At 38.4% G+C, this 13340-nt stretch overlaps 2 protein-coding genes across 5 annotated transcripts in view; both read right to left on the bottom strand.

Moving 5' to 3' along the window:
- Positions 1-663: 663 nt before the first annotated feature.
- On the bottom strand, positions 664-7038 carry LOC144448922 (acid sphingomyelinase-like phosphodiesterase 3b). Of its 2 annotated transcripts, none has more exons than XM_078139290.1 (6): positions 6694-7038; positions 5779-5983; positions 4882-5129; positions 2561-2724; positions 1976-2156; positions 664-1776 (listed from the first exon to the last, which is right to left on the bottom strand). In XM_078139290.1, exons 1-6 carry the CDS (start codon positions 6707-6709, stop codon positions 1277-1279), a joined length of 1314 nt encoding a protein of 437 aa, XP_077995416.1. In that variant the 5' UTR covers positions 6710-7038; the 3' UTR covers positions 664-1276. The 2 variants fall into 2 exon arrangements, with proteins under 2 accessions (XP_077995416.1, XP_077995415.1); XM_078139289.1 differs by having other exon boundaries at positions 6704-7037.
- A 2597-nt stretch (positions 7039-9635) lies between these two features.
- Positions 9636-13340, bottom strand: part of LOC144449559 (uncharacterized) — a 14198-nt gene continuing 10493 nt past the window's right edge. For all 3 annotated transcript variants that reach the window (XM_078140109.1, XM_078140110.1, XM_078140111.1), the window contains 6 exons: positions 13161-13271; positions 12259-12458; positions 11850-11970; positions 11322-11464; positions 10837-10872; positions 9636-10212 (listed from right to left, as the gene is read on the bottom strand). In XM_078140109.1, coding sequence (XP_077996235.1) covers positions 10015-10212; positions 10837-10872; positions 11322-11464; positions 11850-11970; positions 12259-12458; positions 13161-13271 — 809 coding nt within the window. In that variant the 3' untranslated portion in view covers positions 9636-10014. The remainder of the gene's footprint in view (positions 10213-10836; positions 10873-11321; positions 11465-11849; positions 11971-12258; positions 12459-13160; positions 13272-13340) is intronic.

Raw genomic sequence — 13340 nt, forward strand, 5'->3', positions numbered from 1 at the left:
TCGACTTCGAGTATGGACTTGAAAGTATTTTCGTAACGAAATTTAGGTTTGCGGTAAGCTTCTGGACAGTACCGGGAGATCGCTGATATGTCGATGACCCAGACTTTCGGAAGACAGTTAAAAAAAATTTAGTAAGTCATTTCATTGGATAAAAGTCGTATGTTGTAGACATTGAGTAATAGCAACAGCTACTTGATACGTAATAAATCAATTTTCTAGATGTCTTAGTAAAAGTTATAATCTCAATACTAGGTATATGGTGTTGCTTTGAATGTCATTTCTGGTCAATTTTCCTCGCTGTGAATAATGAACTTAAGAAACAGATGAAAAGAAGCATCATTACTTTAAAAAGGAAATCTTTTATTAATCATATAATCAGTATTTCGTTTCTTCGTTTCAAACTTGACATCACTGTGAATATTCAAGATTATTCAGATTGCATTATTTTATTGGTGTGTACATTTGCATTTAATGAAAATAATTTGCATTTACTTTGACGTCATTTTTTTTCGGTTATGGGTTATTTATTTACTAAAGTATGTAAATTACATAATTTTTAAGCCATGTAAGTACTAAATAATGTTAATAAATGAAGAATTCAGTATTGTTACCCCCAATAGTTTTTATTAATATACGCATGCAGTAATACTAATTCTGTTACTCGTATATTTTTACGTCCTACTCTGCACATAATTATAAGCACTGGTCGGATTAAGCTGCTCGGCGACTTCGACCGTGTAACACATGTACACTCATAGAGCTCATAGAGTGTCTATGAAACAGTCATTTTAGAGAGTATTACATGTTTATGACTAATGTTTGACATCGGTATTATGAATTTTACTGTATTTCACTGTATTTTAGAAAATAGTTGCGTTTTTTTTAACTGTATTCGTGACAATGTTGGCTTAATACATGTTGGGAAGTGTCAAGACACTGACCTGGAATTGAAAATTAGCCCTATAAGGGAGATAATGTTATAGCGTTGTCTGTCTGTCTGTCTGTCTGTCCGCCTGCCTGCCTGTAGGTTTGTTTATCAGTATTTCTATAACTACTACCTCAATTCTAATGATGCGCAATCTTCTATGTGGTAATGCAAGGACTGACTGGGTTTTGATAACCATCATATGACTATTAATGAAACATTTGCATATCTTGCGAATGCAAACTCTAAATTGTAGGTAATTTCAGTTTACATCTGAATAAAGTAAGAATTTGAGTGATTTGAATTTCTAACTGTGCCCCATGCAAATGTGGGGAACTCTAACTGTGATTCTCACAACAGGTACTGTAGAACAAACATGACAGCCTGGACAAAAAGAGTCGCCAAGGGGCGTACCGCATTTCCCGTCAGGCCATCGGCTAGGCAAGAGGCATATTCATCGAAATCGACTTCAGTAACTGCGCATAACTGTTCAACCTTGCACTGAGCATCGCACTTACTCTTGTCATAGCTAACACTGTTATACAGGTAATATTTATCGAAGGTAGTGCTAGACTGATCTCTGAATGAATCGACTAATTGCTGCAGAGATGGAGTAGTGACGTCAGGAATAGCGTAAGCTGATTTGGCGGAGTACTCTAGTTCCCAACTGGATGTTGTCAGGTCACCTGTAGTGGCTAGGTCCAAGTAGTACTGTTTAATGTCCAGGATTTCCCAAGTGTTGCGGTCGAATTCAAAAAGTCTTATACCAGGATTATTAGGTCCAACTCCAGACAAAGTAGTATTCCATGGAGTTACAGCAGGAGCCAGAAATAGCGAATTGACAGGGTTACCTAATTTGAAAGAAAATAGTTTCACTACGCGTTAACCCATTATGCTAAAAAAAATGACATACAACAAGATGAAGACATATTAAACAGTTAGCAAGAATATATGTGTCAATCAGGAAAATTGTGTCTTTAAAAGTGAACTTTATAAACGATGTTGGCAGTTTTGACAGAGAAGGAATGTACCGTATAATGTCATACATACCTGTCTCATCGTAGAATAGCCTGAAACTGTCATCATGCTGGTGAGCGTAGAATTGGCCAGTGATGACGTCATGGAATTTTCTGACGATCTCGATATAACGTTTGTTGAACCTTTCATAAAACCAAGATTTTCCAGCGTGGCGTTCAAATTTTCCTGGTGGCACATGGCCGATAATATATACCTAAAAGAAAATAAATTCGTATACATGTATGTACTCCCTGACAATTACAATAAATGGGGGTGTTTGCACATCCCATACAGAATAGTCTGAACGAAGGACAAACATTTCTAATACCGTATTTTGAGCATCGTGAACAACAGTATGGCTTTGTTGATATTCAACACAGACGTGCAAATATATTACTTGTCAGCAGAAAACTTTGACAAGGATGAGTTACTTGTCGTAAAATACTGGGGTTATGTCAAATAGACTGTTTCAGGCACTAACATCAATGTTAAGTCTGTTTTGCATTATACTGTATTCAAATAAAGTGATGACCTTTTCTGGTACATCAGTGTGCAATGTAGAATGTAGGGGATGCGACGAATGATGAAATTTTAAAGTGTGTTGCGGGATGGGCCTACCTTTTCATTTTTTTCTGTCGCATTTTGAAGAACACTCTCCAGCCATTGAAATTGGTCACCCGGGTCATCCATATCTTCCGTCACTTTATCGTTGGTGTAGTAATACACAGTGTTTAACCCCACGATTCTTTGTCCTGGCTTGTACTCGGCTGTGTAGTAGGCAGCTGAAAGCATTCACACACAAATTAGATGTCATATATGGTACGTCACTGTGACGAGTAAATGGTATTTCATATCAGGAGGAGGGCTATAGTGCAGCTACGCTCTCGGTTGGTGCAATGTCTGCACTATAGCTCGACTAGAGTTCATTAAACAGCTTACACCACGTTCGCCCCAATCGCATGTCTACAAACTTATTATTAAAACATAAAATTTCTTGGCCCAATATAGTTAAATGCAGCTGAATAACACCATCAAAAAAACTGATGGTGTCATGACACTACTGAAAGGGTTGGGAAGATTATGATTTCGAATGGACAGAGCAAACACACCTGTGTATGGTTACACGTTAGCCAATCGGGGTTGAGGATGTGTACACAAATTAGCAAGTCATTGGCACATTGCATGCAACAGGCCAGTGATTGGCCAATTTATTTCATCCATCTGGCACTTGTGGAACACGTGTTTCTATCAGTTGCAATCGTGTCATTCCGGGAGTTGATGTTGATTTGATAGGGCAGTCATGACGTGGACACTCTACGTTTGTAGATAGTAATCTAGTTTGGTGGCTTCTCTATGATTTCAGGAACAGACTGGTGAGTAAAATATAACCCTCGTGTCCTCGAAATATCTACGTCACCTTCTGAATTGTTTGTTTTTGTCCACAAGACTTGAAACCGACTGTGTGTGCCTCAAAATCTTACGTGATTTCACTGACTACTGGGGTATCACTTTCGCCCCTCTGTATTTAAAGTCTAATAGCTACAATTTTACTAAAATGGACATTCTACTATACGTCATATCATGAACAGTCAGTGAAGTTCTCGTCTGTATGTACCCAGTGTGGTACGATTTTGGATAAAATGTTCTCTAAAATTTATCAGCTTCCTAAATTATCAAAACCTACGAAAATTACCAGCAAGATAGAGGGCACCATTTACCATTTTTCTGACAGTGTTGTTTGGGTGTACAGCCATACTGTATGATTGTCAAGTCGATTCATATGTCACTCTAGCTGTGTTGTTATATTTCTATTTTCGACCTGTAAAAAGACCGCGAATTTGATCACCATATATTCTCTGGCCCTGATGTAAACAAGGAGTTGGTATTGGAATCTATTTTTGAAGTGACAATTGTACAGTCTGAGACTAGTTACAATAGAATTGTTGCATTGGGTTTTGTTTTTGAGTTTTTTTATTGCTCGTGGATTTGCACTAAAGTTAGTTTTGAGTGCAAACCCTGGAGGAATGTAAAGCACAAAATTTAAAAAGCTAAAAAAGTACCTGGCACTACAATTGTTGCATCTGTGTCTGAGAAATAATGCTTTATAACCTAACATATGTTATTTATTCTATACTTTATTCAATTTTTGACTACATGTTCAATACAAATGCAATTTTGTTCTAGTATAGAGCATTATCTGGATATTGTATCGTACCAGTGCAATACCTGGATATCGCACCGAGCCAGTGCAATTTTACACAATGTCAATGCAATCGTGTAAATCGTGTACTCGTAAAACAAAGGGTTTACACACGTGAAGTGGTGTATCACAAATACTACAACACACATCCACAATTTGAACACCAACTTTGTTACGTCATGCCATGCCATATCACATCTTAATACACTGTTCTCTCAGCACGTGATTCTAACTACGAAACCTGACGGACCGATGATCGCTACTCTATGATGTACATGTACACTTCGCACTCGCTTGGCGAGCTTTCGGGTCGCCCTCTAGTGGCGAACTTAACAACAGTGCCAGCTAGCTCATGTGTACACGGATATCATATACTTTAGCTCAGACCACCTCTCTTTCGTGGTCTGAGACTAAATGCACCACGCACGTACACCGTACCACATCATACATACTATACCATTGGCTATGATATATAGCCAGGTCTTTTTCTTTTCTACTGTAAGAAAACGGATTCTAAGCTAAGATCTAGAATTCAAGGCCACACCAAGACCAGACTGATAGCATACCATTTCCATACATGACATAACATGTCGTGCAAAACATATCGTCACTTAACAGGTTATATCACATCGCGGGAGATCATACATGATGTTGTCGTTGCCGGAATCTAAAATTAGAGTCCTTTGAGATCATACAAAACCAAAATTTGGCTACATCATGATCTCATGTGAATTCTTACCTTGTTTAAAAGTATTTAGTGCATCGGAGTATGGATTCAACCACTCGTCCCATAATAAAGTAACGTTTCCATACACGTCATTTGGCTCAGGTGGCATCATATGTTTAGGGTGGTAGTCATGGTTACCGAGCACTGGAAATACTTTGATATTTGGGAAAGCATCCATCAACAATGACGTCAAGTTCGAAATGATATTTATAACTTTTTGCGTGCTTAGATTATCATTTGGTACATGGGGTGTGTCATCTCTGTAACATGAAAGGAATAGTGTAAGGGAGATAACTGATTGTTGGCGTCTAAAGAAACTTGTCCTGAACTCTCTCTCCTTCTCTCTGTCTCTTTCTCTGTATCTTCCTCATTCTATATTTCTCTTTGTCGGTCTGTCTCCATGTGTTCCTGTCTACCTGTGTGTGTGTGTCTGCCTGTCTGTCTGTCTGTCTGTCTGTCTGTCTGTCTGTCTGTCTGTCTGTCTTTCTCTGCTCTCTCTCTGTATGTGTCTGTCTGTCTGTCTCTCTCTGTCTCTGTCTATCTCTGTCTGTCTGCTCTCTCTGTCTCTCTGTCTGTCTGTCTGTCTGTCTGTCTATTTGTCTGTCTGTCTGTCCCTGTCTCTGTCTCTGTCTATCTCTGTCTCTGCTCTCTCTGTCTCTGCTCCCTCTGTCTCTGTCTGACTCTGTCTGTCTGTCTGTCTGTCTGTCTGTCTGTCTCTGTCTCTGTCTCTGTCTGTCTGTCTGTCTGTCTGTCTGTCTGTCTGTCTGTCTCTCTCTCTCTCTCTCTCTCTCTCTCTCTCTCTCTCTCTCTCTCTCTCTCTCTCTCTCTCTCTCTCTCTCTCTCTCTCTCTCTCTCTCTCTCTCTCTCTCTCTCTCTCTCTCTCTCTCTCTCCTTCTCTCTCGTACTCACCCCGTCCATATGATAAAATCTGGCTTTTCCTTAATGGCTTGCATAGCGTAAACAGACGAGTTGATGAGGGCCCATGGCGAGTCACATCGGTAGTCGCCCCAGTAGTTTGGAGTCTCACCTCCAAGATCACGACAGCTAGATGCCGGGTAGTCTCCTGCCGTGTAGTCTGGGTCATAATGAAAGTCTGTCACGTGCCAAATATAACCTAACAAAAAAATACATAATATTGAATTAATCTTGTAAGTTAAATAAAGTTATGGTGAACACTTCCATTTGGAAAGTTAACTAGGATAAGAATTTAAAAACAAACGCAATAGTAGTTTTAATTTTAATTCTTAGACCATTGTGAACAATCAGGAAGCTTTGGCATTACAGTTGTAGAATTATGTTTACGTGTATCAAATTCTTATCAACTAATCAAAACGCGTATAAGCTTTTCAAGTTTTTACCAATTTTGGTGAATCGCTGTGATAGTGTTTGACATAATCAGGTTTGGCCTTCAATTAAGTAGTGTCATGACGTCACATTCTACTCAGCAATCGTCTCTGAAGGTATTGACAAGCAAGTTCCTGTTTATCGTGTATGATTTTCGATACCGTGTACTATATTAGTCGACTAGTCCCTACACATTATCGTTACGCTTTACACCTCCACTCACCGCCAAATATAAACTTTTCGCGGTGTGTGGACTTAGCGGCGATCCTAGAAACCCGTGTTATTTTACCCCCTTTCATATATAATATATTATTTATCAAGTACCTCAATATTATTGATATAACTGTATTCAGAAACACATCTCGGGGAAACAAGTGCCTGTGGTATGTATGTACTATTCAACTCAACTTGTTTGAGGTGAAAGTCATGTACCCGTAGTCGTAACCATGGTAACACTCGCCTAAATTATAAAAGACTTACTTAAACTTACCCACATCAGCTCCAAAACAAGGCCAAACACCAACAAGATGGTAGACAATCAGGAAGAGAAAAACCTTTGAATCTCCACCCATGGTACGTCGTTCCTATCTGTACGGTCTGCGACGATTTCACACGGTTCCACGGCGACCGTAGCGACGTACTTGGAGATAGCTGATATAGTGTAATGAGAGATTTGGCTGTTTTTTACACTGCCGTGGTTTTCACGAGTCGTGAAATGTTGAATACAAGAAGACTTCCACCCTTCTAGCAACTCGCTTCCTCGGTGGTATAATGCCCAACCTGGTAGCTGTTCTGTCTATATATATCGTTTGGTAAATGGGGAAATCCCGCACACGTCATCATGCGGTGATAAGCGGAAATCCGTGAACTTTGACCGGTGAATTACTTAAAGTCAAGGACAGCCGATGTCGTTGCTGTCGTTGTGGTCGGATTTGTTTTGGCGCATGAAAAAACTTTACGGACTGGCATTTCCTGCCCGGGGCATGTTAGGCGCACTTCATTTTGGAGGACGGTGCTTGGGGATATTATAATATGAGCATTTGTAATGTGTACAATACGGTACGTGCAATGAATGAATGCTGTAAGAAGTCTTAGAAGTAAAAGTCCAACTCGTCAGCTTAATTAGGACGCAAGCAGAATTTACGGAGGGGGGGGGCTAAGGAGAAAATGGGGACATAAAAAAATGGAGGTGCGAAAGGGGAGAGGCATGAAAATTCTGATGGTCTGAAGGGGGGGGGGGTTATGAATATTTTGCTCTTGATTTGACCCTTATCAAACGTAAGGAGCGGTCGTTTACCGGGTGCATTTGCAAAATTTCTTGCGGCCTCGCCAGTCGCCATTATATTTACCTACCATATATTTAATTATGAACCAGTCTGTAACCAAACGAATGTGTGTGTGTTGCCTTGATGTCTCTTTATAGTTTCAAATGTGGCCAATATAGCCATATTCTAGTAACGTATTGATAGTAACGGGGGGGGGGGGGGTTAAAAGTGGGTATTGAAGACAATATGCCAGTACTCTTTGGATTCCAATAATGTGCACGTGCATAGTTTGAAATATTATGCCCCTTAATGGCCTATTAATACATGTCCTTATTTTCACAAAAGGTTCACACCATGGCAAGGAGACACACCCTCTCACACACCATCACTGCTAGCGATCATATAGCATGGGGATGCTGTTTCTCAAGACTGACCAAGTATCTCCAAGAAAGGTTACAGTCCAATCTCAGATCAAAAAAAAACTGTGGTCTGAGGTCCAATGTAACACTTCTCATTCCAGAGCCCAGATTTATTTGTAAAGAAATATCTTATTGTTCTGCTGTATGGACGCTGAAGTCGATTGCTATTGTTATTTTAATGTAGTGTACCATCATACAATTGTTATTGTGATCTCCAAAAGGTGAGAGGTAGGGGCACCGTATAATTCCACAGATGAAAATTCTGTGTAACTTGGGGGGGGGGGGGGCAACGAAAATTCTTAGGTTCATTTCGGGCAGGGGACGTGAACTTTTTTGAGAGCGCGAAAGAGGGGGGGGGGTTTCGAAAAATATTGTGACAAACCTTTTTCTCCTCAGACCCCTCCCTCCCCCGTAAATTCTGATCGGTCCTTTACTAGTATGGATGTAACGCTGGAAATGTGAGCTCCGTTAACTCGACTTGAATTACGGTATTTGCATATCTGAATCATGTAACTTGGATGTGATGGACAAATCATACAAAAGACAATATATCATACACAAGGAAACTTTATTATATCCCCTAAGAAAAAAGACAACGATGTGGTTCCCCTACACCAAATACAAACCAAATATACACAACTAAAATATTGTATAGATACTGACACAGCAAAACGTAAAATACTGATATACAGGGACAAAGGGTCGCCATATATAGTGTTTTGAATTCGACACAGCCAAATGAAAAGTGCAACACGTGCTTTAACAAAACAGTGAGTAAACCCAGAAAAGATGTATTAACGAAATTTGTAAATTGTGATACAAGTGAACAAAATGATAGTATAAGAATGAAAGGGGGTTGATAAGTAGGGTGAACATTTTTTCAAAAGCATAACAGTTCCCATTTAGTCAGTAAAATGAAAGAATTTTGAGCCAGACTTTTAAGTTTACAAGTCACTGTGGAAACTACATTACATGTGTGGGGTTGGATTTAGTGTGAGTACATTTAAGATACTAGAAAACTAGAGAGAATACAGGGTTTGAATTTGGCGGCACGGTGTGTTTTTATGTCTCACACAACATTCGTTGTCATGAATTATAAAAAACAATACAGTCACGCTGATAGCGTACACACACACACACACACACACACACACACACACACACACATTAAATGTTACATTCTATGTCACTTCGACCATGTATAGTGTTCGGAATTCGACACAGCCAAATGAAAGTGCAACACGTGCTTTAACAAAACTGTGAGTAAACCAAGAAAAGATGTATTAACGAAATTTGTAAATTGTGATAGAAATGAACAAAATGATAGTATAAGAATGAAAGGGGGTTGATAAGTAGGGTGAACATTTTTTCAAAAACATAACAGTTCCCATTTAGCAAGTAAAGTGAAAGAATTTTGAGCCAGACTTTTAAGTTTACAAGTCACTGTGGAAACTACATTACATGTGTGTCGCAAACTCTGAAAATTTGGAGTCAATATCTTCAACAAAGTTACAACAATATTTCTACAATAAAGAATTGGATGAAAACTAGCCTATACGACAATTAGTGTGAGTACATTTAAGATATAATGAAAACTAGAGAGAATATAGTTTGAATTTGGCGGCACGATGTGTTTTTATGTCTCGCCCAACTTTTTTGTCATGAATTATAAAAAACAATACAGTCACTGATAGCGTGCACACACACACACACACACACACACACACACACACACACACACACACACACTATGTCACTTCGACCACAAATATTAACAGTTTTGTGTTTGAACTTCCTTGCAAGTGTCCAATCCAACAGTGATGTGGATTTGTGTTCACAGTGAGATCAACTATATCACTTATTTTGTGTCTGTATTCTGTTTGTGTACTTCCCAACAAAAAACATTGAGCAAGACATAAAAAACACTGTGCCACCTAATTCAAACTCTATAGTCTCACTGGTTTGGTAGTAGTTTAGTCATCCACTGCGACGAACTATTATTGGTTCGGGACATGATCAATCCTTTGGATAAAAATGTATCGGAAAGATTGGAATTCGGAGGTACTAGGTAAGGTGTACATCAGAACCAAAACAGGTGTCCGCATTCTAATTATGATCTATACCGCTTCTTCGAGTTTCTTATACTTTTGCTGCATTTCTTTGCCAGATTTTGCCCTACCTACATGACAAGTTTTATCTATTGGCCACAGTGTATAAGTTGTTCCACGATGCATTTGTTCAAGTTGAGGAAGTTCTCTATCGATGGGATATTCTTCCGTTGTACCATAACCAATGATTAACACCTTCGTGTCCCTCTAAAATAAAGATGAAAATTCAAGCGCATTATCAAAACGTGAAACTTTTTTTGTAGTATATGAAGTAAAAATTCTCTTATTTCAAGGGAGGAAAATTGTTTTAATCCAAAAATATGTAGTCGTACGTCACATATATGATTATCTTGCCTTTTGTAATTACACTGTGTCAGGCCAATGTCAGACTGTGGACGAACAGAACCTGTTTGTGAATGTGAACTATTATGTAAAGTGGCCATACAACTCTTCTTATCAAATGATGGAATGTAATACAAGTCTCTGTACTGTAATCCAATTCAGTTGTTTACTTTCCCTGTTTGTAACAGGTTCCATTTGTCCACGGTCTGATGTCGGCAGTTGTAGAACAAAACCTTTCCAGCCCGCTACTTCCCGAATAACGTCGTATTTTACTGATTCAACATAGCTGTATGATTAACTGCATGTTCATAAATGGATATGCAATTCATGTTCACGGTACAAAATTTGTAAATTCTTTCAACTAATACCTGTTTCCCCGTTTACTAAACCGAGTACTATTTTGTATATTCAGTGATTCATTGACAAAACTGGATAACAAAAAAGATGGAAATACCAAAAAGCACATATAAAATTCAAGAGATGACGCACCTTCCCATTGTCCAAATAGCCAATCACTTCGTCAAACTGAAAGAAGAAATTATGCCATACTGGTAAATTGTAAACTTGTTATTATAATATTTCTTTGATTTTCTTCAAATCGCTAAATTCTTCAACAACAGGTTTGAGATAGCCATTGAACCTGTGACGAAATTGTGTTTCCATTTCCCATAATTCCCATTTCCCATGATTCCCATTCTAGTTGAATTTTGGCATCGTCATTGTGACGTTGGATAGTTACATTTCTTTCGTCACAATGTCATTTTCACCGTTATTGTGACATCGCTGTTTTAAATGTGCCAGTTTACCACTAAGATATCCAGTTTTAACCCAAGCATTGCGTTGTCATTTGAATCAACTTATCAAACAACGGTACAGTAGAACTCTAGAAAACAAGATCGGTATCAGAGCATAACACTTTGGGGTTTATAATACACAATATGGCATACTTGAAACTATGTTGAGGCATGACTTACTGAGGCGTGTTCCTTGTTGCCCTTGCTTCGTGCGTCGACGATGACCGTTGGTGCAGTGAATATATGATCGTACATGACTTCATTGTAACCAGAGTCAGCAGAGTATCCAAGAACTGGAGTGTCGTTGTAAAATAACACAAACCCTGTATTGTTTTGTAAGAGAAAATGCAAACAATTTAGGCCATATTTGAAGTATACCTTCTGTATATTCACAATCAGTATAATAAAACCATAATTCAATTGAACATGTTTTGTGTACCAAACTCTTGGTGAAGGTATTGTGTTGTGTACTAATCTCTTCACGGCCGGACATTTGATTTTACAAAAAAAATTAAGAGTTAATATTTGAGATTTTCTATGAATCTGATAATTTTGAAACCAACATTTTGACATAGAGCCGTACACTATATTTATTTCTGTGAATTTAGACTAAAACAAAGTTGTGATGTGACGAAAAGTTTCAAACAGGCGACAATTTTTGGACAAGTGATTATACTGGGAATATGGTTGGTTTGGCGATATTCTTACCGTAACATGTCTCTGCATGTTGACTTCTGTATGCTTTCAGGAAAACTTTCTTTTCGTCATCGAGATACACTGACTCGTCTTCTTTGCAGTCTTTCCATTCAATAAATTGCTCAAGTTGTTCCTGCATGGAAATGTGAGAATAGTTACAACCAAAACAGCAATGCACTGAATGTGTGGCGCCATTTTTCTCGGTCGTCTCTTCCGCACTACAATTGTGATTCAGTTGCTTTCTTTATACACAAGTGTTGTCCAAAACGACCTTGGGCAGTGATATTTGAAATTCAAGTTACAATATTACAGATACACATGTAAAATCTCAAACCACGATACATGGATAGTACTATTAAGTGGTAATCTGAGAAGGCATTGGAAAGTTTCAGTTCGCATAAAGAAACCTTTTTGGACGTACTTTTGGTATTGCACTGTAAACTTCATCCATTCGATGATCTCTTAGTCGTGGTATAACTTCTGGACCAGCCATGACAGTGAACTTGGTTAACTGTTGTAGTTTTTTCAGTTGTTCCGCTGTTAAGAATAAACCTAAAGGCAATTCTCCGGAGTGATCCGAGTGATTATGAGTGATGAATATTTTGGGTGGAAATATATCCCCTGAGAAGAAGCAAAACATAAATATGACAGGATAAGCAAATCTCTAGGGAAGATAATTAGATGTTTTTCTGCAATTTTTTTCTTCGTTCAGCCAAGGAAAATACGAGTGACATAAGGGGCCTTTGTCACTAGAGTCACTAGACGAGTAGTGACAAAACCAGTAGGTCATAAGAATTGGGTGAAGAATAATATTGGAGAATATCACAGTTATGCCAGCGCCAGCAGTATAAAAGAAAAAATGGGGAAAGTAATATCAATTTTGAATATTTGAATTTCGAACACAACAGAACCAATGACGTAGACACGCGTTGTCATGACATAGACGTGCGTTGTCGCGTGACGTAGAACGACCAGAGTGTAAATTCCATGTTTTTTGTTCAACTTGGGTTGTGCATGGTATAATCGCGATTTATTCATTTTTGTTAAAGTAAGATTCACTATCGAACTGAGAGGGCACCAATAGTCTGTATTTGAAGGGAACATATAACGATATTAAATTAGGAAATAACAGCTCTGGTTTGCGCGAATGTGCATTGATACTTTCGTGTATATACAAATCAGTTGCTTGACTTTGGCAGAGCAGGAAAAACTACGCCGAGGTTTCACTACCACATTGACTTGCAAATAGATAAGCACAATCTCATGTGATCATGTACCAACGGAATGGCATGAGGATGAAGTGAATCTTACGAGAAAACTTACCAACATTTTCTCGGAATGACTTCAGTACACCAAGGCCTACATCAACTAACAGGACGGGTTTACCATGGAGAAGAACAACAAAGGATGAACTGGGTTCTCCATATAGAGCAGCTATCAATAAAAAAATGAAAATTACATTAGATTATATGTAAAAAATAATAATAATAATGATGATGATAG

Source organism: Glandiceps talaboti, chromosome 18 (assembly GCF_964340395.1).
Source record: "Glandiceps talaboti chromosome 18, keGlaTala1.1, whole genome shotgun sequence".
In the NCBI taxonomy this organism is placed as follows: Eukaryota; Metazoa; Hemichordata; class Enteropneusta; family Spengelidae; genus Glandiceps; species Glandiceps talaboti.

Coding starts and splice junctions, on each gene's coding strand:
- LOC144448922 (XM_078139289.1), bottom strand. CDS start 6,785: ATGGGTGGAGATTCAAAGGTTTTTCTCTTCCTGATTGTCTACCATCTT. Junction 5,984..6,703: donor TTGTTTTGGAGCTGATGTGG/GTAAGTTTAAGT, acceptor TTTTTTTGTTAG/GTTATATTTGGCACGTGACA. Junction 5,130..5,778: donor GATTTTATCATATGGACGGG/GTGAGTACGAGA, acceptor TTCATGTTACAG/AGATGACACACCCCATGTAC.